At 44.2% G+C, this 25,322-nt stretch overlaps 2 protein-coding genes across 2 annotated transcripts; both read right to left on the minus strand.

The window, feature by feature from the left end:
• Positions 1-1,144: 1,144 nt before the first annotated feature.
• LOC106580021 (probable G-protein coupled receptor 21) lies at positions 1,145-6,064 on the minus strand. The gene has a single exon (XM_014160571.2). It carries the CDS (start codon positions 4,814-4,816, stop codon positions 3,734-3,736), a length of 1,083 nt encoding a protein of 360 aa, XP_014016046.2. The 5' UTR covers positions 4,817-6,064; the 3' UTR covers positions 1,145-3,733.
• A 16,661-nt stretch (positions 6,065-22,725) lies between these two features.
• LOC106580259 (zinc finger and BTB domain-containing protein 26-like) lies at positions 22,726-24,629 on the minus strand. The gene is made up of 2 exons (XM_045704194.1): positions 24,467-24,629; positions 22,726-24,276 (listed from the first exon to the last, which is right to left on the minus strand). Exons 1-2 carry the CDS (start codon positions 24,605-24,607, stop codon positions 23,044-23,046), a joined length of 1,374 nt encoding a protein of 457 aa, XP_045560150.1. The 5' UTR covers positions 24,608-24,629; the 3' UTR covers positions 22,726-23,043.
• Between the last annotated feature and the right edge of the window lie 693 nt (positions 24,630-25,322).

Genomic DNA, 25,322 nt, shown 5'->3' on the forward strand with positions numbered 1-25,322 from the left:
TCAGTCACTGATGAGAGAGGAAGAATGGGGGGAAAAAAGCAGTGGAACTGGTTTTGAGGTTAAGATTTTAATTTGAGGGTTATAGGGTGTAGATTTAAGAAAAGCGTTTGACAAATGCCAAAAAAAATAAAAAATTATCCACTCCAGTGCAGTAGGTAACTTCACATTTAATCATTGGTTGCAGGATACAATCAGAATCAGAGTGGTCATCAGCAATTGTCAGCAAATACATACAGTACTTATCACAGGAGGTACAGTCCCCAACACGTGAGGTACAGAATATTTCACATTGGGAAACCAGTATTTTCCCCACCTTATATTTGAGTTAAAATGTGCAATTTAACATCAGTTGTGGTGGTTCTAATGGTGGCAGCTAAGCGAAAGTCTCTTTTCAATGAATGTATAATGAACTAATTGTTCAGTTACATGTTCATTAAAAACACAACCCCAGGAAACATTGTATGTTTCATGAAGTTATCTTGCCTCTGTACTCCTCAGAATGAATCATCAAAAATCACTTGTCAGAATGCGAAAAACAGTTGAGATGGTGGTGTTGGTCAATGTTGGACTGAGAGGGGAGCGGCGCCAAGGGAGAGTCTCGCTGTTCCAATCTAAATACATTACAACCCCCCCCAATCCTCAACCCCCACCCGACCCCTCCTCCCATATACTGGTCCAGATTTGGCACTGCGGGTCTGGTCTCTGTGAAACACCACGTCCCCTGAGATCACCGCTGTAGCTTTTGATTCTGGTCCGATTCTGACAACAGCAACCATTTTCCCACAGGAAAAAACATGCTTTTTGACACATGTTTTGTTTTACAACATCAAAGCCTAAAGGAGCCCACATGAGTGGGATCTTGAACTATATAATGTGCTGATTGTGGTGCATTAAGGAATGTGCGCAACAAAATATGAGAGGAGGACATACAGTATACCATAATGCACAATTTAGGAGGTGTCATCTGGAAATCAATATACAAGGTCACCCTCAACATTAACCATTGCGATTTCATACATACAGTATCTTCAGCAATTCAAAGAGACTTGCAACATGCTGGTAACGTCTTGGACAAGTGCAAAACGTGATACTTCTCTGCATGGCAGATTACACTGTGATCAGAACCCCCCCCCCCCCCAAAAAAAATTAAAAACAGTCTACATCAAAGATAAAGTACACTGAGTACTGCACTCTCCCATTGAAGGGCTTTCATGTTATCTCAAAATAAAACCAAGACTCTCATTTATAGTCATGTGAGCGCAACAGAACACACACTACACTCTCACATTCTAGAACAGTCATGTGGGCCAAATAAAGGACAACTACTCTTCAATCAGATACCGATAGATATCAAATATCACATGCTCATAATTCAGTTGACCAACGGGCTCGTGTCAGATAACGACGAAAGCCCTTTTGTTATAGCACTGCTGATATGTTTTCATTGTCTTGAGAAGAGTTGGGAGGGGACAGAAACTTCTATTGCACAGACAGACAGACAGCAGCATGTGGGGACTGGTGAGGGAAACAAGCCCTTACAAGCAGCCCCTCGGAGGAAAAACAGTGAAATAAACCTCTCAAAATATTCCTAAATCTGAATAATTTCACTCTTTAAAAGGTTTCTGACAGAGACCCATACAAAAATATATCTGTTCTCTTGAACTACTAAGGTCTTTCCCAGAAAGGTGGAATTTCTGAAGGAAATATAATATGCTATTTACACACCGTCAATGGTTATATTGTTAAGGAAATTGTGTAAACTATAGCCGAAAAAAAAAAAACTGCTTTCAGTGGCATCCTCCTAAAGTGAGTATTGATCATCTCACCCACCTCTCACTGGCTGAAATACCATCATGCATAGAGAATTTCTGAAAAATAATATTGTAAAAAAAAAACAATGATTATTCTATATTATCCTGGGATATCAACAGTCATAACACCACAGTTAAGCACTATTCTTGAACAGATGTATTTTTTAAAACATACAAATGTTGTATACAAGACCTGTATACACACTATAGTACAAAGATGCCGTCATGCTGTCCTTGGAAATAAGAATACAGAGTGCTGCAGTGCAGGCCCATCTCATACTCTCCTTACTTGCTCTACTGTGTGTGTGAGGGACTGATTGGCTATGACTGTGTACGTATAGGTTTGTCATATAAGAAGACTCCTGCACATACAGCACAATCACCTCTGAAACCTTTATTGTATTGATGTTTCAGTGAAGTGTACACTGTCCAAGGTCTTTGTCTCCTATCCTACATATATTTACATATATTTGCACATAAACCTAGTTCACATAAAAACCTATTAGCAGTTCACAACTCTGTTTTCCATAAAAGCCTTCGAGACCCACGGTAGATCCATATAAACCTACTTTGTATAAAACCCATTGTCTAAATGACCCCTCTGCCTTCTAGAAAGACAATCTGTCCCTCTGGTAGCCTACTGTACATGTGCTGCTCTGCCGCTCAGCTCATCTGTACAGCTAACAGGAGCCAAAGGGCACAGAGTGAGAGAACAGCTCAACAGTAAGACTACTCACACGGTAATGATTGTGTCTCTGTGTTATGCATCTGGATCGGTAGCGTGCTTAACATGCTGCAATTCCAATCTATAAGAAAATCTTACTTATGTTATTGCTGTCAGATTATGTAGCCTCAAGACCAGTCTAAATGCATCAGCCATTAAGGGTAAACAAACAACTGATGTTCGACCTCAGGAAACATGGACAGAGAATAAAATACTCAAATAAATCAACTTGTCTCCTTGCTGAGAATTCACAATGAATTGGTGGTCCATGTTAAACCAGAATGCCATCTTGCAAAAATCTGCTAAATCATTCATAAAATACACACAGGCTACTGAATAAACCTCAAGTATTTTTTTCTAGGAAACCAACTGTTCCCTGTCCTTTTCACGCCAGTAGTCCTCTCTGTATGCTACAGCCTACTGTAGCGCACAACATCATTATCAGATTATCATACTGCTACAAAATGTAAACTATTTGTCGCAATATAAGAGAAGAAAAACAGTATATTTCAAGTGCTTTTATGTTTCTAAAATACTTTTTTGCATCACTAATGTCTACCCTGAAAGAACGAAGACAATTAAACAGTCTTGAATCAATGTTGAAATAACTTTTTGCACTACAGTGGTTTACACAGTACAAGTCATGTTGTGCTGTTATTGTCCTTTTTTTTGCATTGGGAAGATATTAGGTTCACAGGCACACCTAAACTCGGCACCAAAGCTGTAAGATTGGAGTTGCTCCTCTTCAAAACCCACAGTGAACTGTGTGCCTTTTTTTTCCCCTCAGCTCCATTCTGATATCCATATATACAACCACAAACCTTCTCCTCCACACGTGGTGGTGATCCACCCAGCCAGAAATAGGCAGCCCCGCTTGGGAGAACACTCCAGAAGAAGACCCCTCCAGCTCCTGCCTGCACACCACCCCTCTGACCTGGCCATAGGGAGCTCTATGTACTACTACTGTAGAAATACAACCTGTCACATGCAATGTAGTAGTAATACACTGCACTCACCAGGGGCTGAAGCCAAAGCCAAGGCCAAAGCTTACTGTACCCACTGGGCACACACTGGTTGAATCAACATTGTTTCCACATCATTTCAATGAAATGACTTTGAACCAATATGGAATAGACGTTGAACTGATGTCTGTGCCCAGTGGGTAGCTAACCAACTAGACAGTGTCTGTAGGAGATTGTTACACATGGCAGGCTGGGGCCGGGAGCGGCCTGGGTAGAGCGGGACCATTCTTCCCCTCCATGCAGCAGCCCAGTCCCTGACAGGGGGAGCAGAGTTGCCTGAACAGGCGGCCCAGGCCCTTCCGGAACACGCTGTTGGAGAGACTATAGATGAGGCAGTTGCAGAAGCTGTTGCTGATGGCTAGCCATGTGGTGAGGAATGAGGCCACCAGGTGGCGGTAGAGTCTGGTGCTCTCCAGCAGGAAGTAAAGGATGTAGGGCATCCAGAGCACGTAGAACACACTGGTGATTCGGAACAGCACCATGGCATAGCGTTTATCCGGGCACCCTTCGCAATGCTCGCCCCTTTCGCTCTCCTGGGGGCCGAAGCGTGCATGGCGCTGGGTGATCTCCCGGGTGTGCTGACGGCAGATACGGAAGATACTCCCATAGGTGAAACACACAGTGAGGGCGGCCGGCGCATACAGCAGAGCCGCGATGAACGAGCTAAAGCCCGGATCGGTCTGCCACGAGGTCGCACACCAGCGAAATATGTCCCCATGGTAGCCGGGCTTCCCCCAGCCGAAGAAGGAGGGCAGGAAAATGAGGGCGGAGTAGAGCCAGATGAGGCCAATGCAGACGCGCAGGCGGCATGGTGTGACCAGTGTGGCGTAGGAGAACGGCTGTGTGATGGCGATGTAGCGGTCAACACTAATACACGCAAGAGACACCATGGACACGCTCTTCAGCACGGACACCAGGTAGCCGAACACCTGACAGGTGAGCTCCTCGTCCAACCCCTTGAGGTAGTGAAGCAGGGACAGGGAGGGCACCAGGCAACTCACCCCCACCAGGAGGTCTGCATAGGCCATGGTCTGGATGAAGTGGCTGGTGGTGTGGTGGTGGAGCAGCGGAGCACAGTGGAACACGAAGATCACCACCAGGTTGCCGCTGATGATGAGGATAGTGAGGAAGAGAATGACGGCCGCCTCCAGCACGCAAGTGTTGAGGGTATGGGAGTAGCCCAGGCCCAGCAGGCAGAAAGGAGAGCTGCTTTGGTTCACATCGGACGAGGAAGAGTTCATGTTCAGTTCTGCTCTCATCTCACTACGGTCTTTATCTCTCTTTAAACAGTCCGCCAGTTATCTCTCTCTTTAGACAGACTGTCAGTTTAGCTGTGCTCTCTCACAATGGTCATTATCTCTTTCTGCCAGTTCATCAATCCGTGCTCCTCTACTTCCGTTTCCCCATGGAGGTGAGCTGCTACCAGATGGTAGTTTTCTTCCCCTCCTCTTCTCTTCTGATCCTCTTCTTTTCGTCTCTTCTTTCACTTTTCTGGCCCCAGAGTGCAATGCAGTATTACAGCAAACGTCATCCTCTTACAGCAGAGTATGTTGCTGTTTATGAGTGTGTGTCTCTGGGTGTGTGTGTGTGTGTACGTGCTTGAGTCTTGTGTTGGTACTGGCCAGCCTTCTGGTGGGCTAACCTAGCACATGCAGGCTCTGGTGTGTACAGTACACAGGGGCTGCAGTAGAGTCTGTCTCACTACTTGTGTCGGTTCCACCTCTATTCTTCTCTCCTTACCAATAAGCTGCAGAGGTGAGAAAAGCTGAGTTTGCACACAAACACAATCTATGGACGTCAACTTCTGTGCATGCCCTGTACAATACCAGCAGGTGGAGTTCAAGGAGTCCCGGAGGCCAATCAAAAAGTCTAGATCTATAACTCCTTTGTGAAAATACAACCAGTATAGAGAGAGATTTCACAGACAAAAACTGTCGCCAGCAGCCAGAAACACATTCCAACCAAAACAGTGTTGCAAACCTCTAAAAGTAGCAGCAGCAGCAGTCGAGCCTAGCAGGAGAGATGCAAAGAAAGACGTATTCAATATCCAAAATCCCACAGCATCCACAGACAAGAGAATAAGAGGATAGTAGAGCATCCAGTTGTGACGGATATGTCTCTAGGCGCTCCAGTCTCTGATTCCAAACCTCTTGTGAGGCTGAGCCATTGAGTGTTTAGAGTAGAAGAATAGGGAGGACACGAGAGTCGTTTACTGCTCCACTCTGCTGTGGCACTGATGCAGCAATGGTACTGTCCTCTCCTCCCCCTAATTCTCTCTCTCTTGCGCGTGCTCGCTCTCTGTCTTTTTCCTTCACTATGCCTGCAGCAACAACAGCCAGAGAGGAAGAGCTCCTCCCTGTCTGTGAACCCAGCCAATGAGTAGCTGGGTAGACTCTTACAAAAAAAAAACACATGTCAAATTTGCATTTTAAATGTGAAATAGCTGTTTTTGAATGTTGATCTTAAATTTTAAACGTGAAACCATATTTTCACATGTATTAAATTTAGAGTTCACCTGTTAACCTGCCCCTGTGGAAATCTAATTAAAAAAAAGTTTAATCCCCACCAAAATATGTCTGTTTTTATAAGCTATCTGTTCATTTGCATGGGCTGAGTCTAAATCCACCACATCCACCGATATCGCAGAGCTATAGCGGTGTTTGTCAGACCATGTGTCACGTCCTGACCAGTAAAGAGGTTATTTTGTTATTATAGTATGGTCAGGGCGTCGCAGGGGGGTGTTTGTTTTGTGTGTTTTGGGATTTTGGGTTTGATCTATGCTATCTATTTCTATGTTTACCTTTCTAGTTCTTCTATTTCTATGTGGTGTATGGGTTGATCTCTAATTGGAGGCAGCTGATCCTCGTTGCCTCTGATTAGAGATCATATTTAAGTAAGGGTTTTTCTTCATGGGTTTTGTGGGTAGTTGTTTCCGTGTATAGTCTGAGCACCTTACAGGACTGGTTTTTGTCGTTTGTTTTGTATGAGTATTTTTTTCCTTTCTTTAATAAATAAGAAGATGAGCAATTTAACCGCTACATATTGGTCTGATGATTTCTCCTCTTCAGACGACGAACTTTATGACACCATGAGATATCCCGAAAATGAGTCTTCTGTAGCGTCCAAACAATTTGGTCTATAAAGTATTAAGTCTAGCTCTATCAAAAGATGCGTTTTCTCTAGGACGCCCACAAGGCTAGTCTGAAGTTGGTACAGCCTCTTTTGCCAACTTCTGTTTGTAGCGCAAGACTGTCTGAAGGGTCCCGGTACCAGTTTAAAAAAATAATGGAAGTACACTGAACAAAAATATGCAACTTGTAAAGTGTTGTTCCAATGTCTCATGAACTGAAATAAAATATCCCAGAAATTTTCCAGACGCACAAAAAGCGTGTTTCTCACAAATTTTGTGCACAAATTTGTTTACATCCCTGTTAGTGAGAATTTCCCATTTGCCAAGATAATCCATCCACCTGACAGGTGTGGCATATGAAGAAGCTGATTAAACAGCATGATCATTACACAGGTGCACCTTCTGCTGGGGACAATAAAAGGCCACTCTAAAATGTGCAGTTTTGTCACACAACACAATGCCACAGATGTCTCAAGTTTCGAGGGAGCTGTTGGCAGAGAATGTAATGTCTATTTCTCTACCATAATGTCTATTTCTCTACCATTTTATAAAATTTGGCAGTACGTCCAACCAGCCTCACAACCGCAGACCACGTGTAACCATGACAATGTAACTCTGTAAAATCGTTGAAATTGTTGCATTTATATTTTTGTTAAGTGTATATATGGAGATAGTTTAGTGCCTAAAATAAGGGGATAAATAGTTTCCTGGTCTTTCTTATATCTCTCAGATATAGGACAGACACTTCGGGGCAAACTTCCTTTCTATTGTTTTTTTGGACTACAGTATCTGTTGTTCCATGTAGTGCATCTGTTATTCAATGCGCTTCAAATGGCTAATAACAGTAATGTCAAATTCAATGTTTCATCTCAACATCATTATACATTTTTTTTTACAACTTAAGGGGTCTTAAAATTCTAAATCAAATAGCTAAATGACCATCTTAAAACAATTCCATATGTAAGCTTAGAACACTCGTCTCATTGATTGGACTCCAGGTTAGCTGACTCCTGACTCCAATTAGCTTTTGGAGAAGTCATTAGCCTAGGGTTTCACACTTTTTCCAACCTACACTGTGAATGTTTAAATAATGTATTCAATTTAGACAAGAAAAATACAAAAATGTGTGTGTTATTAGTTTCAAGCACACTATGTTTGTCTATTGTTGTGACTTAGATGAAGATCAGATCAAATTTTATGACCAATTTATGCAGAAATCCAGGTAATACCAAAGGGTTCACATACTTTTTCTTGCCACTGTACATGGATGCCCAAAAATATTTTGCTGTGATAAAAAAAAAAGATAATGTAATTAAATTAACTTCTCCCTCTTTCCTGCAATTTTTCCTATCTTTGGTTATGTCACACTGGCCTCTGATTTTGCTGCCTTTTTTCCAGTTGCTGTTTTGGCACATTCATTTCCAGCAACATAGCACCCTGCATCCACTGCTGGTTTGCCTCTAAAGCTATGCATCGTTGGCTCTGGTCAGTCCCTGGATGGGAGAAGAGATGTAGCTCGAAGTGGTGAAAAATAAAAGTGAAACTTCTCATGTGTCCGAAAAATAAGTGTCTTGACTCATAAACATATACAATAAAATGTCACTTTAAAATGTTCACAAGTGTTCACACCTGTCTGAAAAGCATATGTTATTTTTTCATGTATTTTCTTTCTAAGGGCAAACTCTCCACACAGACACATGCAGACGCACACACACACACACACACACACACACACACACACACACACACACACACACACACACACACACACACAGACACATTTACACACAATCACACACACACTAAAGAAAGAGGAGACTGGAAACATCCTTTTGATCATGCATAACATCTACTGCACTGTTGGAGCTTGGAATACAAGCATTCAGTCTTTCAGCATTGGGAATTTTAACTCAGAATTCCCCAAACAGATCTAAGCCTGAAGGTCTGTGACTTGTCTTACTGCGCTGCTGTCCACATCAAACAGAGGCAGGACACAAACATACTGCACACATGCATGCTCGCGCACACACACACACACACACACACACACACACACACACACACACACACACACACACACACACACACACACACACACACACACACACACACAGTTGCTGGAACCCCTGGCAGTTAGCTGCACTAAATGCCATAGCTGGCAGACAAGGGTTATTTTTTTTGTCCTTTTAATTAAATTCCAGAGCATTTTTAATTCATCTCAAGGTTCTGATTAAGAACAATGAGTGAGAGTAATAGGAGTAGGACATGGAAGTCGTATTTTAGCAGAGCTGGCTGTGTGGATTTACCAATCCCTCCCAGCCTCTGTACCCGTGGCTTTGCCTGACGATAGATAAGAGATTAGTGGAAATATCTCTAAGTTCTCCATGAATGGTTTCTTCAATTAGCATAATGTATGTATGTGAACGGGGGAAAGACAAAGAGAGATGGAACGAGGGATGCTGTGTGTATAGAAGAGTATGTCCCAAGGCTGGTAGGTTTCAAGTTGTATTGTCATGTACTGTGAAATGCCTTTCTTGCTAGCTCTTTCCCAACAATGCAATATTCAATATCCGTAGTACTATAAAATAAAGTAAGAACAAAAAGTTAGAACAAAAACACACAAGAGAAAGAAATAAGAAGAGCACAAGAAAGTAAGTTACTGTATATACAGGGTCAGTGCCAATACATTTACATTTGAGTCATTTAGCAGACGCTCTCATCCAGTGCGACTTACAGTAGTGAATGCATACATTTCATACATTTTTTTCTCCATACTGGTCCCCTGTGGGAATCAAACCCACAACCCTGATGTTACAAACACCATGCTCTACCAACTGAGCCACACGGAACCACAATACCACAATACCATATTAACAATGTGCAGGGATACTGTAAGGGCACATATGTGCAAGGGTACATACAGTTGAAGTCGGAAGTTTACATACACTTAGTAGGTTGGAGTCATTAAAACTCGTTTTTCAACCACTCCACAAATTGCTTGTTAACAAACAATCGTTTTGGCAAGTCGGTTAGGACATCTACTTTGTGCATGACACAAGTCATTTTTCCAACAATTGTTTAGAGACAGATTATTTCACTTATAATTCACTGTATCACAATTCCAGTGGGTCAGAAGTTTACATACACTAAGTTGACTGTGCCTTTAAACAGCTTGGAAAATTCCAGAAAATTATGTTATGGCTTTAGAAGCTTCTGATAGGCGAATTGACATCATTTGAGTCACTTGGAGGTGTACCTGTGGACGTATTTCAAGGCCTTCTGTCAAACTCAGTGCCTCTTTGCTTGACATCATGGGAAAATCAAAAGAAATCAGCCAAGACCTCAATTGTTTAACTTGGGTCAAATGTTTCGGGTAGCCTGAATTCACCCAACTTATTGTGCGAAGCTTGTGGAAGGCTACCTGAAACGTTTGACCCAAGTTAAACAATTTAAAGGCAATGCTACCAAATACTAATTGAGTGTATGTAAACGTCTGACCCACTGGGAATGTGTCACGGTTGTTGTCGGTGAATGAGGACCAAAACGCAGCAGGTACGTGAATGCTCATCTTGATTTTTAATTACTCTCAAAAATGAACATACCAAATAACGAAAACTCGACAAATAAACAGTCTGGTAAGGCACAAGGCTATACACAGAATAATCACCCACAAATCACACACACAAACACACCCTAATATATGGGACTCTCAATCAAAGGCAGATAGACAACACCTGCCTTCAACTGAGAGTCCCAACCCCAATTAACCAAACATAGACATACACTCACTAGACTCCACATAGAACTACCTAGACATAAACCAAAACCCGAAAATACTAAATCAAACACCCTTTACACAAACACACCACCCCGAACCACATAAAACAAATACCCTCTGCCACGTCCTGACCAAACTACAAAAACAATTAACCTTATACTGGCCAGGACGTGACAGTACCCCCCCCTTAAAGGTGCTACCCCAGAAGCACCTTAAAAAATAACCCCAAGCAACACCAAAAAAAAATTCCCCTTTTCTAAAGGGAGGGAAGGGAGGGTGGCTGCCGTCAGCGCAGTCTGACCACTCCGGCAGTTCAGCGCAGTCTGACCACTCCGGCAGTTCAGCGCAGTCTGACCTCTCTGGCGACTGTTGACTGGCGGGCAGCTCTGACGACTGTTGACTGGCGGGCAGCTCTGACGATGACTGTTGACTGGCGGGCAGCTCTGACGATGACTGTTGACTGGCGGGCAGCTCTGACGATGACTGTTGACTGGCGGGCAGCTCTGACGATGACTGTTGACTGGCGGGCAGCTCTGACGATGACTGTTGACTGGCGGGCAGCTCTGACGATGACTGTTGACTGGCGGGCAGCTCTGACGATGACTGTTGACTGGCGGGCAGCTCTGACGATGACTGTTGACTGGCGGGCAGCTCTGACGATGACTGTTGACTGGCGGGCAGCTCTGACGATGACTGTTGACTGGCGGGCAGCTCTGACGATGACTGTTGACTGGCGGGCAGCTCTGACGATGACTGTTGACTGGCGGGCAGCTCTGATGATGACTGTTGACTGGCGGGCAGCTCTGATGAAGACTGTTGACTGGCGAGGCTGGGTTGACGCACTTGTAGCCTGGTGCGTGGTGCTGGTACTGGGCTTACCAGATTATGTACACGCACCTCCAGGCTAGTGCGGGGAGCGGGAACAGGACGAGTCGGACTGGGTTGACGCACTTCCGGGTCCGCACGAGAGACAGGAGCTGGAAACCCAGGGCTATGGAGGCGCACAGTCGGTCTCGATCTTACCTCCTGCACAACCCGTCTTGGCTGGATGGAACTAGTAGCCCTGTACGAGCGGGGTGCCCGTACAGGGCAGACTGGGCTGTGCAGGGGCCTGATGGTAGCCGTGCGTAGAGCGGGAGTTGGGTAGCCTGGTCCTCGGAGGCGTACCGGCGACCAGATGCGCTGCGCAGGCATCCTCCTACCAGGCTGGATGCCCGCTCTAGCACGGCACCTGCGAGGGGCTGGAATAACGCGCACCGGACTGTGCGTGCGTATGGGTGAGATAGTGCGCTCCTCAGCGAAACATAGCGCTCTCCACCCCATACGCTCCTCCATATAACCACGGGTAGCTGGCTTCCGGCTCTTCTTACGCCTAGCCAAACTACCCGTGTGCCCCCCCCAAAAATTTTCTTGGGGGTGCCTCTCGTGCTTCTCCTTCAGCGCGTACTTGGCCTCGTACCACCGCCTCTCTGCCTTGGCTGCCTCAATTTCCCACTGCGGGCGTCGATAATCCCCAGCCTGGTGCCAAGGTCCGGCCCCGTCCAGAACTTCCTCCCAAGTCCACTTCTCCCGCCAGTCCAACTCGAACTCCGCCTGCTCCTTCCTCTGCTGCTTGGTCCTTTGGTGGTGGGTGATTCACACCACCCCGAACCACATAAAACAAATACCCTCTGCCACGTCCTGACCAAACTACAAAAACAATTAACCTTATACTGCCCAGGACGTGACAGAATGTGATGAAAGAAATAAAAGCTGAAATAAATCATTCTCTCTCTACTATTATTCTGACATTTCACATTCTTAAAATATAGTGGTGATCCCAACTGACCTAAGACAGGGAATTTTTAATAGGATTAAATGTCAGGAATTGTGAAAAACTGAGTTTAAATGTATTTGGCTAAGGTGTATGTAAACTTCCGACTTCAACTGTATGTAATACATTGGTATTACTCTGCGGCGGAGGGATACATCCGAGGTGAGGATTTACAGATTTACTCCCGTGTACACCTGCGTCATGGCTGGGGTCTGCTCCTATATATAGACACCATGGCCGCAACACACGTTCTCTACATCATTTTTGAGGCGCCTCTATTACCCTAGAGGATTGGAGTGATCCATATAGCTCACATAACTGTGATTACATACGTGACCTTCGTTATGTTTCACTATATTGGATCACTCCAATATATTGGTATACCTGTACCAGATTTAGTCAGTGCTAGAGGGACCGGGCAGGCCAGCGTTGAAGTCCCACCGAGGGACCAAGACGCAAGGGCCGTCAATGTGGAAGGGGGGTCCCGGCACAGTCCCCGGAAGGGGAGGCGATGCCCAGGACCGCTGAACCACATTTAACCGATAGTACCTAGCAAAGGTGCAAGAGGAAGCCCAGTTGGCCGCAGCACAGATATCAGCGGGGGGCACTCCTCTCAGTAGAGCCCAGGATACAGCCACACCTCGTGTTGAATGTGCCACCACAGATCCCAGCACTGGCCTGCCAGCCAGGCGGGAAGCTGTCGTAATCGTGTCCATGATCCAGTGAGAGAGGCCCAGGACTCTCTCACCATAGCAGACAAAGAGCTGGTCTGTTGTTCTCACTGACCGTGTCCGCTCCACATAGGCAGCCAGTGCCCGCACAGGGCACAGCATGCCGGAGGGAGGCCCAGACTCCCCCTCCACTACCGGGGGGTCGTAAGCAGACAGGATAAAAGGGATGTTCACATGCCTGTCTGACAGAACCTTCAGAAGGAATGAAGGGTTGGGGCAGAGAGATATACTCCTCCCACCGGGGTCCATCCGGTAGCACTCAGAACTTACTGAAAGAGCATGGAGCTCACCCACCCTCTTTATGGAAGTAATCGCTACCAAGAAAACCACCTTCATAGAGAGGTGTTTCGGGGAGGCAGACTCCAACGGTTCGAAAGGTGGCTTTGGCAAAGCTGCCAAGACTACATCCAGATCCCAGATGGTCCTAGCTGGATGCAGGCAACGAACCCCCTTCATAAACCTGGAGACCAAGGGATGACGCCCCACTGGCCTGTCCATCCACCCCACATGGCAGGCAGATATAGTGGCCAAATACCCTCTCAGTGTAGAGGCTGCCAAGACCTCATCCAAGCGACACTGCAGGTATTGGAGGACATACTGCACCCCGGATGACTCGGGCACAACCTCAATACCAGTGCACCAAGAGCAGAACAACCGCCAGCGCAACTGGTATACCGCGGTTGTAGCCGGTGCCCTTGCACTCTGCATGGTGTACATTACGCCTTCCTGTAGTCCTAACATGGACCATTGGTGCCATTCAGCGGCCAAGCCCACAGACTGAGGTGGTGCGGTCTCGGATGCCACAGAGTTCCCCCGGCCTGAGACAGCAGGTCAGTCTCAGGGGCAGTTGCCAAGGTGTCCCAGACAACAGGGACAGGAGAAGGCTGAACCAGGGTCGTCTGGGCCAGTATGAGGCCACCAGCAGCAGACGATGCTCTGCCATCCTGGTCCTGTCCAGCACAGCCTGGATCAGGGGAAAAGGGGGGAATGCGTAAAGCTCCAGCCCTGGCCAATGGTGACCCAGAGTATTCAAGCCCAGAGGCCCTGGTGACAAGGAGTACCACAGGGAGCAGTGTACATTGTCCAGGATGGTAAGCAGGTCCACCTGTGCCCTCCCAAACTTGTCCCACAGGTGTTGCACCACCTGAGGATGTAGGCTCCAGTCCTAAGGTGGCGGGCCCTCCCTCAAGAGCATATCCTCTGCCACATTCAGGATGCCAGGTATGTGCGCTGCGCGTAGAGACGCTAGACGTCCCTGAGCCCAGAGAAGGAGCTCCCGTGCCATAAGATGGAGGCGGTGTGACCTCAGTCCACCCTGATGGTTGTTGTAAGCCACCACTGTGGTGTTGTCCATTCTCACCAGGCCATGTCTTCCCTTCAGATGTGGAAGGAAAGACCGCAGTACTGTACAGCTCGGAGCTCTAGTGTATTGATGTGCCTGCCACTCCAAGGGGGTAGCCAACAGCCGCTGGCCAACCTGCCCTTGGTCACACCCCCCCCCCAGCTGATCTAGGAGGCGTCTGTGCTGACCAGCTCCCGGCGGCACATCCTCCGCATCTCCACCCCACCTGAGAGAAAGGAGCGACAGCGCCAGGCCTCTTGACATGTGTGCCAAATTTGTCCACATTTCTGCTGCTTTCCTCTGGTGTTAAGACAAAGACTACTGTTTTAAACAAATTAAGCGGCCTGGTGTGAGAGGGATCAAATGAATACATCTATGACATCAGTGTAGACATTTAGTTGGAGTGATTGAACAGTACAGAAATCAAGTAAAGTGGAGTGAAGTCCAACTGATTGTACTGGGGAGAAGCTGAAAAAGCATTGTTGATCATGTTGAATTTTAAAATCCTGTAATAAGTCTAATGATCTTCACTTTAAAGCTAGAATCCTTATTTGGTGAAACTGCCACGTCCCTTTAGAATATTACAACAACAAAGAATGACCAGGTGAATCCAGGTGAAAGCTGTGATCCCTTATTGATGCAACTTGTTAAATCCACTTCAATCAGTGTAGATGAAGGGGAGAAGACAGGTTAAAGAAGGATTTTTAAGCCTTGAGACAATTGAGACATGGATTGTGTATGTGTGCCATTCAGAGGGTGAAAATATTGAAGTGCCTTTGAACGGGGTATGGTAGTAGGTGCCAGGTGCATCGGTTTGTGTCAAGAACTGCAACGCTGTTGGGTTTTTCACACTCAACAGTTTCCCGTGTATATAAAGTACAGTCCACCACCCAAAGGACATCCAGCCAACTTGACACAACTGCAAATAAATATTAGGAAGGTGTTCTTAATATTTTCTACAATCAGTATATACTGTTTACTGTGTGTGTGTGTAAAATGTACTGTACTACAGTATTATGCACTCCACTTTACAATATAACGTCCCCAGGACCTATGATTTACATAATTGTGTTTCCATTATCTGAAAAATAACACCCGGGCCGTGGTCAAACACGGCCAGTTCTAAGAAAAACAGTGCCCGTTCTGAGAAAAACACGGCCAGTTCTAAGAAAAACAGGGCCCGTTCTGAGAAAAACACGGCCAGTTCTAAGAAAAACAGGGCCCGTTCTGAGAAAAACACGGCCAGTTCTAAGAAAAACAGGGCCCGTTCTGAGAAAAACATGCCCAGTTCTAAGAAAAACAGGGCCTGTTCTGAGAAAAACATGGCCAGGTCTAAGAAAAACATTGTATTTATTCTCCAGCATGTAGTATAATCGAATGATTGTTCCTGACATCCAGCCCTTTAAGGCATACATATTTTCCTAGACAAACAGCCTCTTAAAACGTCTTAAAATGTCCATGAGAGAACAAAAGGAGCTCTGAGAGCTTCCACTGGGAGACTAATGATAGGAAAAAGTTGAAGTTCTGTGCTAAAACAAGACATGTGGAGCTATATCTAGACAAGACTTGTTTAACAAAGGGCTCCATATTTCTACCCAAATGTCCCATTTGCAGTGCCGATTTTAGCATGTAAATCTTGGTGAGGCATATTCCCAAATGTTGTTTTAGATGCATGCCAGCAAAGCCACTACACAACACAACACAACACTAAACAATACATTAATTGCATTATAACAGTGACAAACGGTGTCCACAAACTGTTAGGGCCTACATAAAGCTGTCCCAACAGCAGAGCTTTCTTTTCAGCACCATGGAGTGAATCCTTACCACCGCTACACCTGGCTATCAGCGGAGCCTTGTCTGGCAGCGAAACAGTTCATTCTGCCTCATTTACCTCCTTTTAAAAAAACATAGCTGATATGGCTGACTTGCTTAAACAAATGTGGTTTCTACTGACAACTGAGATGTACAAACTATGGCAAAAGGGAACGACGAGCGGATAAGAGGCAATCTGTAATTTCGATTAAGACATTACTGAGCGAGCTAGAACGGACATAGTCGATATAACTATTTCTTCAGCACTTTTGAAATGTACAGCGACAGAATTCAGAACATGGGCCATTCTTACAGTATTCTCCCTGTACACCAAGTCAGAACTGCAGGAAAAATAAAGGGGGCATATAAGCAGACAATGGAAGCTACTACAATATTCAATGATTACATTTCTCTAAAACAGGCTATAGGCTACATGTGCACCACCAAGTCAGAACAGTAGGCTAAGTTATGAGGGGGAAAGGGACCACATTATTAGGGTGAGGCTCATGGGCTACTAACAGCTTACTACACAACAAACACTTACTATTACTTTCTTAGCTCAGGATACATATCTCCCAGGCATATTACATAATTTATGCAGCAGCATACAAGACATTCTTGGACTCACCTTGTGAGGAAGGTGGAGCAAAATGTGCTCACTTGAACAGGAAGGTGGAGCAAAATAAAACTTTGTCATCAAAGTCTGGCATTATCTGGATTGATGGTGCTTTCAAGACAACTGGGAACTCTGAAAAAACAAGGTTGAATCATGACGTTAGTGATCTTCAGGTCTGAGCTCAAGAAAGAGGCCCGAGTTACAGACTTGGTATTCTGAGTTGGATGACCATTATTTTGAGTTGGAAGAACATATTTTCCCAGTCAGAGCTCATTTTTTTCTGAGTTCCCAGTTGTCTTGAACCCACTGAAGTCTAAGATTTCCCAGTTCTGAGTTTCCAGTTGTTTTGAATGCGGCAGAAGTCATGCTGAATTGACAGCATTGCCAATGTATTCAACCTTTTCTGGCCCATGGCATGTGAATGTTTATCTTTTTAAGCTTGGAAAAGAGAGCCTTAAACCCAGACGTGGACCAGACGCCTCAAAAGTCCTCAACTGGCAGCTTAATTAAATAGTACCCGCAAAACACCAGTCTCAACGTCAACAGTGAAGAGGCGACTCCGGGATGCTGGCCTTCTAGGCAGAGATCCTCTGTCCAGTGTCTGAGTTATTTTGCCCATCTTAATCTTTTATTTTTATTGGCTAGTTTGAGATATGTCTTTTTCTTTGCAACTGATGTCAAGCAAAGAGGCACTGAGTTTGAAGTTATGGCCTTGAAATACATCCACAGGTACACCTCCAATTGACTCAAATGATGTCAATTCGCCTATCAGAAGCTTCTAAAGCCATGACATCATTTTCTAGGAATTTTCCAAGCTGTTTAAAGGCACAGTCAACTTAGTGTATGTAAACTTCTGACCCACTGGAATTGTGACACAGTGAGTTATAAGTGAAATAATCTGTCTGTAAACAATTGTTGGAAAAATGACTTGTGTCATGCACAAAGTAGATGTCCTAACCAACTTGCCAAAACGATTGTTTGTTAACAAGAAATTTGTGGAGTAGTTGAAAAACAAGTTTTAATGACTCCAACCTAAGTGTATGTAAACTTCCGACTTCAACTGTATGTTCGATACAACAGCATACTAATCAGCAACCAATTGATAAAAAAACAAAATACAACTGTCTTGTATAGCATACCTGAACCTGCATGACATGAGCCATCCTCCGCTCTCTCCCAGCTTGGATAGAAAGTTGTTGTAGGTAAAACCAGTCTATTAATATCAAATAATGTCAGTCCACCCTCAAAACACTAGCTTATTATGGATTGTTTCATTATGCAGCATAGCCTACTATTTATAGCAGTATTTAGCTGCAATTTAGCTGTTATTTATAAACCTTTTATAAAAATTACACATCAAATAGCCTAACAATGAGGAAAAATCTTCGGCTTGAGGATGAATGTTGCCACTATTTATTGTTGGTCTCAGGTTGTGTCTGGCCTACACAAATGGACAGCAATCAAGGTAAATGAAATGAAATCCAACTTGAGAGACTCTGCTGATCTTCTGAAGTCCCCCTGAGACATTGTGCCTTATATGTCCATTGTGCTGCACACAATTTAAACTTAGTCGTGAATGACGCATGCCAATATATACCAGATATAAAGCACTGTTGACATTGCAACCACGACTTAAACACAGGTTCACCAGTATGAATAACATTGTAAACCGCTTTTTTTGTTTGAGCCCTCATGAACTGTTGTCCGCTAAATATAATAATCTATTTGCATCTGCCAATTTATTGTCTGTCCAGTATCCAGACGACCTGTCCCAGAGCTTCCTATACAGTTATCTTTAAGTAACGTGTTGAGGCCGGAAATTTTGTAGAATGAAAGGCTCAATTAAAGATGTTGCAGAACTGCTGAATTTGAAATTTGAATCACCACTCCCTTCTGCTCAGTTTCCCTGGTGTTGCTACGGCTTTCAAGCGGTTTTTACCATCCCAGTAAGTCCCTAATCCGCAGAGATCGTTTTCTAAACTAAAACTCATAATGAACTACCTAAGAACGAAGCACTAGGCTCTCGGTCTGATATGAGCTATTGATCACCTGAGTAAGCTCCACTCACTGCACTGGCGCCGTCGTAGCCTTGACCACGGCATTTGTTCACCGATATCACCTTACTTTCAATCAGTTCAATTACTTATTTTTTAATACCTGGAGCACTTTGATCAGTCACATTCTTGAAGCCCAAGAAACAAATACTTAGCTTCCTAGTAGATATGGAAATTAAAAAGATTTATGAATGAATTTTTGGAGGGTTACTGACAAAATTATATATATCTATAAAATAGACATCGATGACAGGCGAATAGGCCCACAGAGCTCGTGCCCCACCCAGTAAGTGTAGGTGAGCCAAGAGTTAGGATTGCGACTGGCTACACAGTGGCACTGCAGAGCGTCTCTATCTATCTATTCATAATGCATGGTATGAAGTACAATAGGGATATTGCTATCTAAATGGAGCAGAGAAAAATAATAGTGTCAACATTATGAGTCCATTCATTTACTACATTATACTAACCCTGATGCCGTGGCATTGGGAGTGGTCTAAATCATGTTCCAATCTTGAATGACAGTACTATAACCCCAGTGATACACCCACAACAATGGCCAGCTAGAGTTCAGAGGGTTTAAATGACAACTCATCATGCTGTGCGATGACATGGTATACAATGGCTCCATCTACTGTAGAACGCGAGCTAATGCTTTTGAGGTTTCAGGCTGACTTGATTTGTTTCATTGTGCTGAAAAACATATACCAGTATTTACATGGTGGTGACATTGGCAGGTACAGTGTTATTACAGTATAGATACACATTGTTACATAGTACTTACAACTATTCCTGTTTGGACTTCAATAAGACTAGCAAATAAACTTAAATTGACAGTTGGCCCAAACAGGCCACACTAAGTACTAATGTGTGCACACACTGTAATTATTCTGTACCTACCAATGTAAAAACATAGCAAATAGATCAGCTTTTAGTGTCACTTAAAATGCGTTATAAAGGTTTTGTATAATTTCAGCCAGTTGTTTTGAAAGTATTGCTCTTGAGCCAAAAAGGATCCCTTAAAATTGTGCACAATTGTGTTCAACGTCATCCATTTGGTATGATATGTTACCTCCTGCAATTGGTACGATATGTTATGAATTACAATTCGTACAATATACATTACACATTTGTAAGTGCTTAAGATCCCGTTGAATCTCTTTAAAGTAAAGTGGGACTTATTGTTTTCCTGTTGGGAATCTGACCCTCTGATACTGTGTCAGTAGAACCACAACATACTCATTATCCTCACCCCATATTCAAACATACACTGCCGTTCAAAATTTTGGGGTCACTTAGAAATGTCCTTGTTTTCCTATTAAAACATACATGAAATGAGTTGCAAAATGAATAGGAAATATAGTCAAGACGTTGACAAGATTATAAATAATGATTTTTAATTGAAATAATAATTGTGTCCTTCAAACTTTGCGTTCGTCAAAGAATCCTCCATTTGCAGCAATTACAGCCTTGCAGACCTTTGGCAATCTAGTTGTCAATTTGTTGAGGTAATCTGAAGAGATTTCACCCCATGCTTCCTGAAGCACCTCCCACAAGTTGGATTGGCTTGATGGGCACTTCTGACGTACCATACGGTCAAGCTGCTCCCACAAAAACTCAATAGGGTTGAGATCCGGTGACCCTGCTGGCCACTCCATTATAGACAGAATACCAGCTGACTGCTTCTTCCCTAAATAGTTCTTGCATAGTTTGGAGCTGTGCTTTGGGTCATTGTCCTGTTGTAGGAAGAAATTGGCTCCAATTAAGCACCTTCCACAGGGTATGGCATGGCGTTGCAAAACGGAGTGATAGCCTTCCTTCTTCAATATCCCTTTTACCCTGTACAAATCTCCCACTTTACCACCACCAAAGCACCCCCAGACCATCACATTGCCTCCACCATGATTGACAGATGGCGTCAAAAAAAGAAAGTCCTTTGTTTCTGGACATTTTGAGCCTGTAATCGAACCCACAAATCCTGATGCTCCAGATACTCAACTAGTCTAAAGAAGGCCAGTTTTATTGCTTCCTTAAGCAGGACAACAGTTTTTGGCTGTGTAAACATAATTGCAAAATGGTTTATAATGATCAATTAGCCTTTTAAAATGATAAACTTGGATTAGCTAACATAACGTTCCATGGTTGATGATAATGGGCCTCTGTACGCCTATGTACAGTTGAAGTCGGAAGTTTACATACACTTAGGGTGGAGTCATCAAAACTCGTTTTTCAACCACTCCACAAATGTATTGTTAACAAACTATAGTGTGTCGGTTAAGACATCTACTTTGTGCATGACACAAGTAATTTTTCCAACAATTGTTTACAGACAGATTATTTCAATTATAATTCACTGTATCACAATTCCAGTGGGTCAGAAGTTTACATACACTAAGTTGACTGTGCCTTTAAACAGCTTGGAAAATTCCAGAAAATGATGTCATGGCTTTAAAAGCTTCTGATAGGCTAATTGACATAATTTGAGTCAATTGGAGGTGAACCTGTTGATGTATTTCAGGGCCTACCTTCAAACTCAGTGCCTCTTTGCTTGACATCATGGGAAAATCAAAAGAAATCAGCCAAGACCTCCACAAGTCTGGTTCATCCTTGGGAGCAATTTCCAAATGCCCGAAGGTACCACGTTCATCTGTACAAACAATAGTATGCAAGTATAACCACCATGGGACCACGCAGCCGTCATACCACTCAGGAAGGAGATGTGTTCTGTCTCCTAGAGATGAATGCACTTTGGTGTGAAAAGTGCAAATCAATCCCAGAACAACAGCAAAGGACCTTGTGAAGATGCTGGAGGAAATATATCCACAGTAAAATAAGTCTATATCCACAGTAAAATAAGTCCTATATCAACATAACTTGAAAGGCCGCTCAGCAAGGAAGAAGTCACTGCTCCAAAACCACCATAAAAAAGCCAGACTACAGTTTGTAACTGCACATGGGGACAAAGATCGTACTTTTTGGCGAAATGTCTTCTGGTCTGATGAAATAAAAATAGAACTGTTTGGCCATAATGACTATTGTTATGTATCGAGGAAAAAGGGGGAGGATTGCAAGCCGAAGAACACCATCCCAACTGTGAAGCACAGGGTGGCAGCATCATGTTGTGGGGGTGCTTTGCTGCAGGAGGGACTGGTGCTCTTCACAAAATAGATGACATCATGAGGAGGGAAAATTATGTGAATATATTGAAGCAACATCTTAAGACATCAGTCAGGAAGTTAAAGCTTGGTTGCAAATGGGTCCTCCAAATGGACAATGACCCCAATCATACTTCCAAAGTTGTGGCCAAATGGCTTAAGGACAACAAAGTCAAGGTATTGGAGTGGCCATCACTAAGCTCTGACCTCAATCCCATAGAAAATTTGTGAGCAGAACTGAAAAAGCGTGTGCAAGCAAGAGGCGTACAAACCTGACTCAGTTACACCAGCTCTGTCAGGAGGAATAGGCCAAAATTCACCCAACTTTTTGTGGGAAGCTTGTGGAAGGATTCCTGAAATGTTTGACCCAAGTTAAACAATTTAAAGGCAATGCTACCAAATACTAATTGAGTGTATGTAAACTTCTGACCCACTGGAAATGTGATGAAAGAAATAAAAGCTGAAATAAATCATTCTCTCTACTAGGACAATTAAGTGTTGATCCTAACTGACCTAAGACAGGGAATTTTACCAGGATTAAATGTCAGGAATTGTGAAAATCTGAGTTTAAATGTATTTGGCTAAGGTGTACGTAAACTTCCGACTTCAACTGTAGATATTCCATTAAATATCTGCCGTTTCCAGCTACAATAGTCATTTACAACATTAACAATGTCTACACTGTATTTCTGATCAATTTGATGTTATTTTAATGGACAAAAAAGGTGCTTTACTTTCAAAAACAAGGACATTTCTAAGTGACCCCAAACTTTTGAACGATAGTGTATATTGTCTACCCCATTTCCAAAAGAGCCATCATTGACGATAAAAAAAACATTATGTTCTACAGACACACTATCATCACTTTGGTTCTACTGTAGGCTTCCTTAGCCAAACAATACTCATGAGGACAAATCATTTCAGTTCATATTTTTGGTACTCATTTTACAGTAACTCTTCTTCAAGTACCTTACAGTGTGGTTTACAATTCAGCTAACACAACTACACAGCTATTCATTTGTGACTCAGCAGAAATGTAACGTGATACAGTGCTACAGAGAGTCACCCATAAGAACAGGCTTATTGTTCACGCTATTGTCCATGCTACAGTCCTGCAGATGCCCATACTCAAAGTCCAGAATCCCGTCGTGTAGTTGGCTCCTCTCATTGGCGTTGTCAAAGCTATTCTTGCCGTGGATCTGTTTGAGGTGTTTGCGGAGCACGGGCCTGTGTGCAAACACCATGTCGCAGTAGTTACAGCGATGGGGCTTGTCTCCGCTGTGTAAGTTCAGGTGGTCCAGGAGAGAGCATTTCTGAGTGAAGGTCTTGCCACAGATCTTGCATTGGAAGGGCTTGATGCCAGCGTGGACCCGCATATGCCGGTGCAGGTTACCCTTCTGGGTGAACATCTTGCCACACAGCAGGCACATGAACAGCTTGTGCATCTTGATGTGGTTGGCGTAGTTCTCTAGCTGGCGGAACACGCGGGTACACTTTGGGCACTGGTGGTACCACTGAAGGGATTTGTCTGAGTTTCGTAGGTGCCCCCCCAGATTGGGTCTCCCTATGGCTGAGATGGGTAGTGGAAGGGGGCTGAGTGGGTATCCTGGCATGGGTGGCATGGTCATTTCGCTAGCCCGGGTGTCCACTGTGGAGTTGATGAGAGAGTGCTGGGGCTCGAGGGAGTGTATCGACAATGAGGGGCTGGTGGGAAAGCGCACTGCGGTGGAGGTAGAGGGGCGTTCAGACATCTCAGACACCCGCTCACACACGGACTCCACCTTAACGATGGGGCTCTCCTCGCCCTCACTCCTGTCTTGCTTCTGCCTCTGGGGAGGGGTCATCAGCTGAATTGTCACATCATCATCATCATCATCATCATCATCTTCATCATCCTCCTCCACCTCACAATTCACTACCTGTGCTTGGGGCAGCTCCTGTACTCTCTGGGCATGAGAGGCTCTGAGAGTCTCTCCATCTCCTTCCTCCTCCCGAGGCTGCTGTTTCACCTGGCAGGGTCGCGGCTGGATGAACTTCTTGAGAGCCTGGGTGCACTGCTCCACTACATGGCCCATCTGGAGGAAGCTGGCCACAGTTAGGTAGTTGACCAGCTCTATCTCAGGCAGCTCTAGGGTTCCCGTGTAGCAGGACAGGAGCAGCTGCTGGCCTACCTCCGCCTCCTGGATCATGGAGATCTGGACCTCCCTCGTGGATGAGTCCTGCAGGAAGAACTGGTCCCGGAGGAAGGGAGAACCAGCTGCCAACACCACCTTGTGACCCGGGACCTAATAATAATATTGATAGAAAAACGTTATTTGTATAGCACAATTAATACAGAGACTGCAACTCAAGGTCATGTGCATAACAAAATAATAACCAAAATAGATGAAATAGATTTCAAAAACATGGTAAACAGTAAAAGCAGCATAGAATGCTTAAAAAGTGCAAAAACACAGGTGACTGATGGATGCGCACCTCCAGGTCATTGATGCGCACAGTGACGTCACAGAATCTGGTCTGGTGGCGGAGCAGGTTCATTTTCTGCAGCATGGAGTCTCCGAAGGTTCCGAAGTGGAACTGGAGGATCACCTGGTTCTGCTGCTGGGCCACGGACATGGTGGCTTACTGCAGCTGCCTGCAGGCCTGGTGGAAGGGTGCAGATACAATGTTAATACATTTGATAACAGGTATATGGAAGATGCTGCAGTTTAAAAGCATTTTATGACTTGTCATAAGCATATGACCCCCTTATAAGGTATTATTATCAGAATGATGACTTAATAACAGCCAGTTTGAGCCAGTTGAATATGTCATAAATGTTCATAAGACATTATAAAGGCTCAAAGCATGAGGAGGAGTACAACTTTTATTTAGATTTCTGAGCAATGCAGTGTCATGTGAAGAAGTGCACAATTACTCAAAACTCATAAAGTCAAATCAAATCAAATTTATTTATAAAGCCCTTCTTACATCAGCTGATATCTTAAAGTGCTGTACAGAAACCCAGCCTAAAACCCCAACAGCAAGCAATGCGGGTGTAGAAGCACAGTGGCTAGGAAAAACTCCCTAGAAAGGCCAAAACCTAGGAAGAAACCTAGAGAGGAACCAGGCTATGAGGGGTGGCCAGTCCTCTTCTGGCTGTGCCAGGTGGAGATTATAACAGCACATGGCCAAGATGTTCAAATGTTCATAGATGACCAGCAGGGTCAAATAATAATAATCACAGTGGTTGTCGAGGGTGCAATAAAGCAGTCCCATACTTAACAAAATAAATATAAGCTCATGACATAACATATTACAAAATAGATAACTGAACAATAATAATGCTGTA

Source organism: Salmo salar, chromosome ssa20 (assembly GCF_905237065.1).
Source record: "Salmo salar chromosome ssa20, Ssal_v3.1, whole genome shotgun sequence".
Taxonomy (NCBI): Eukaryota; Metazoa; Chordata; class Actinopteri; order Salmoniformes; family Salmonidae; genus Salmo; species Salmo salar.

Excerpts from the sequence above, each read along its gene's own strand:
- LOC106580021 (XM_014160571.2), bottom strand. The coding sequence starts at position 4,816 with ATGAGAGCAGAACTGAACATGAACTCTTCCTCGTCCGATGTGAACCAA.
- LOC106580259 (XM_045704194.1), bottom strand. The coding sequence starts at position 24,607 with ATGTCCGTGGCCCAGCAGCAGAACCAGGTGATCCTCCAGTTCCACTTC. Across the intron at positions 24,277-24,466 it reads TGCGCATCAATGACCTGGAG|GTCCCGGGTCACAAGGTGGT; the intron begins GTGCGCATCCAT and ends TATTATTATTAG.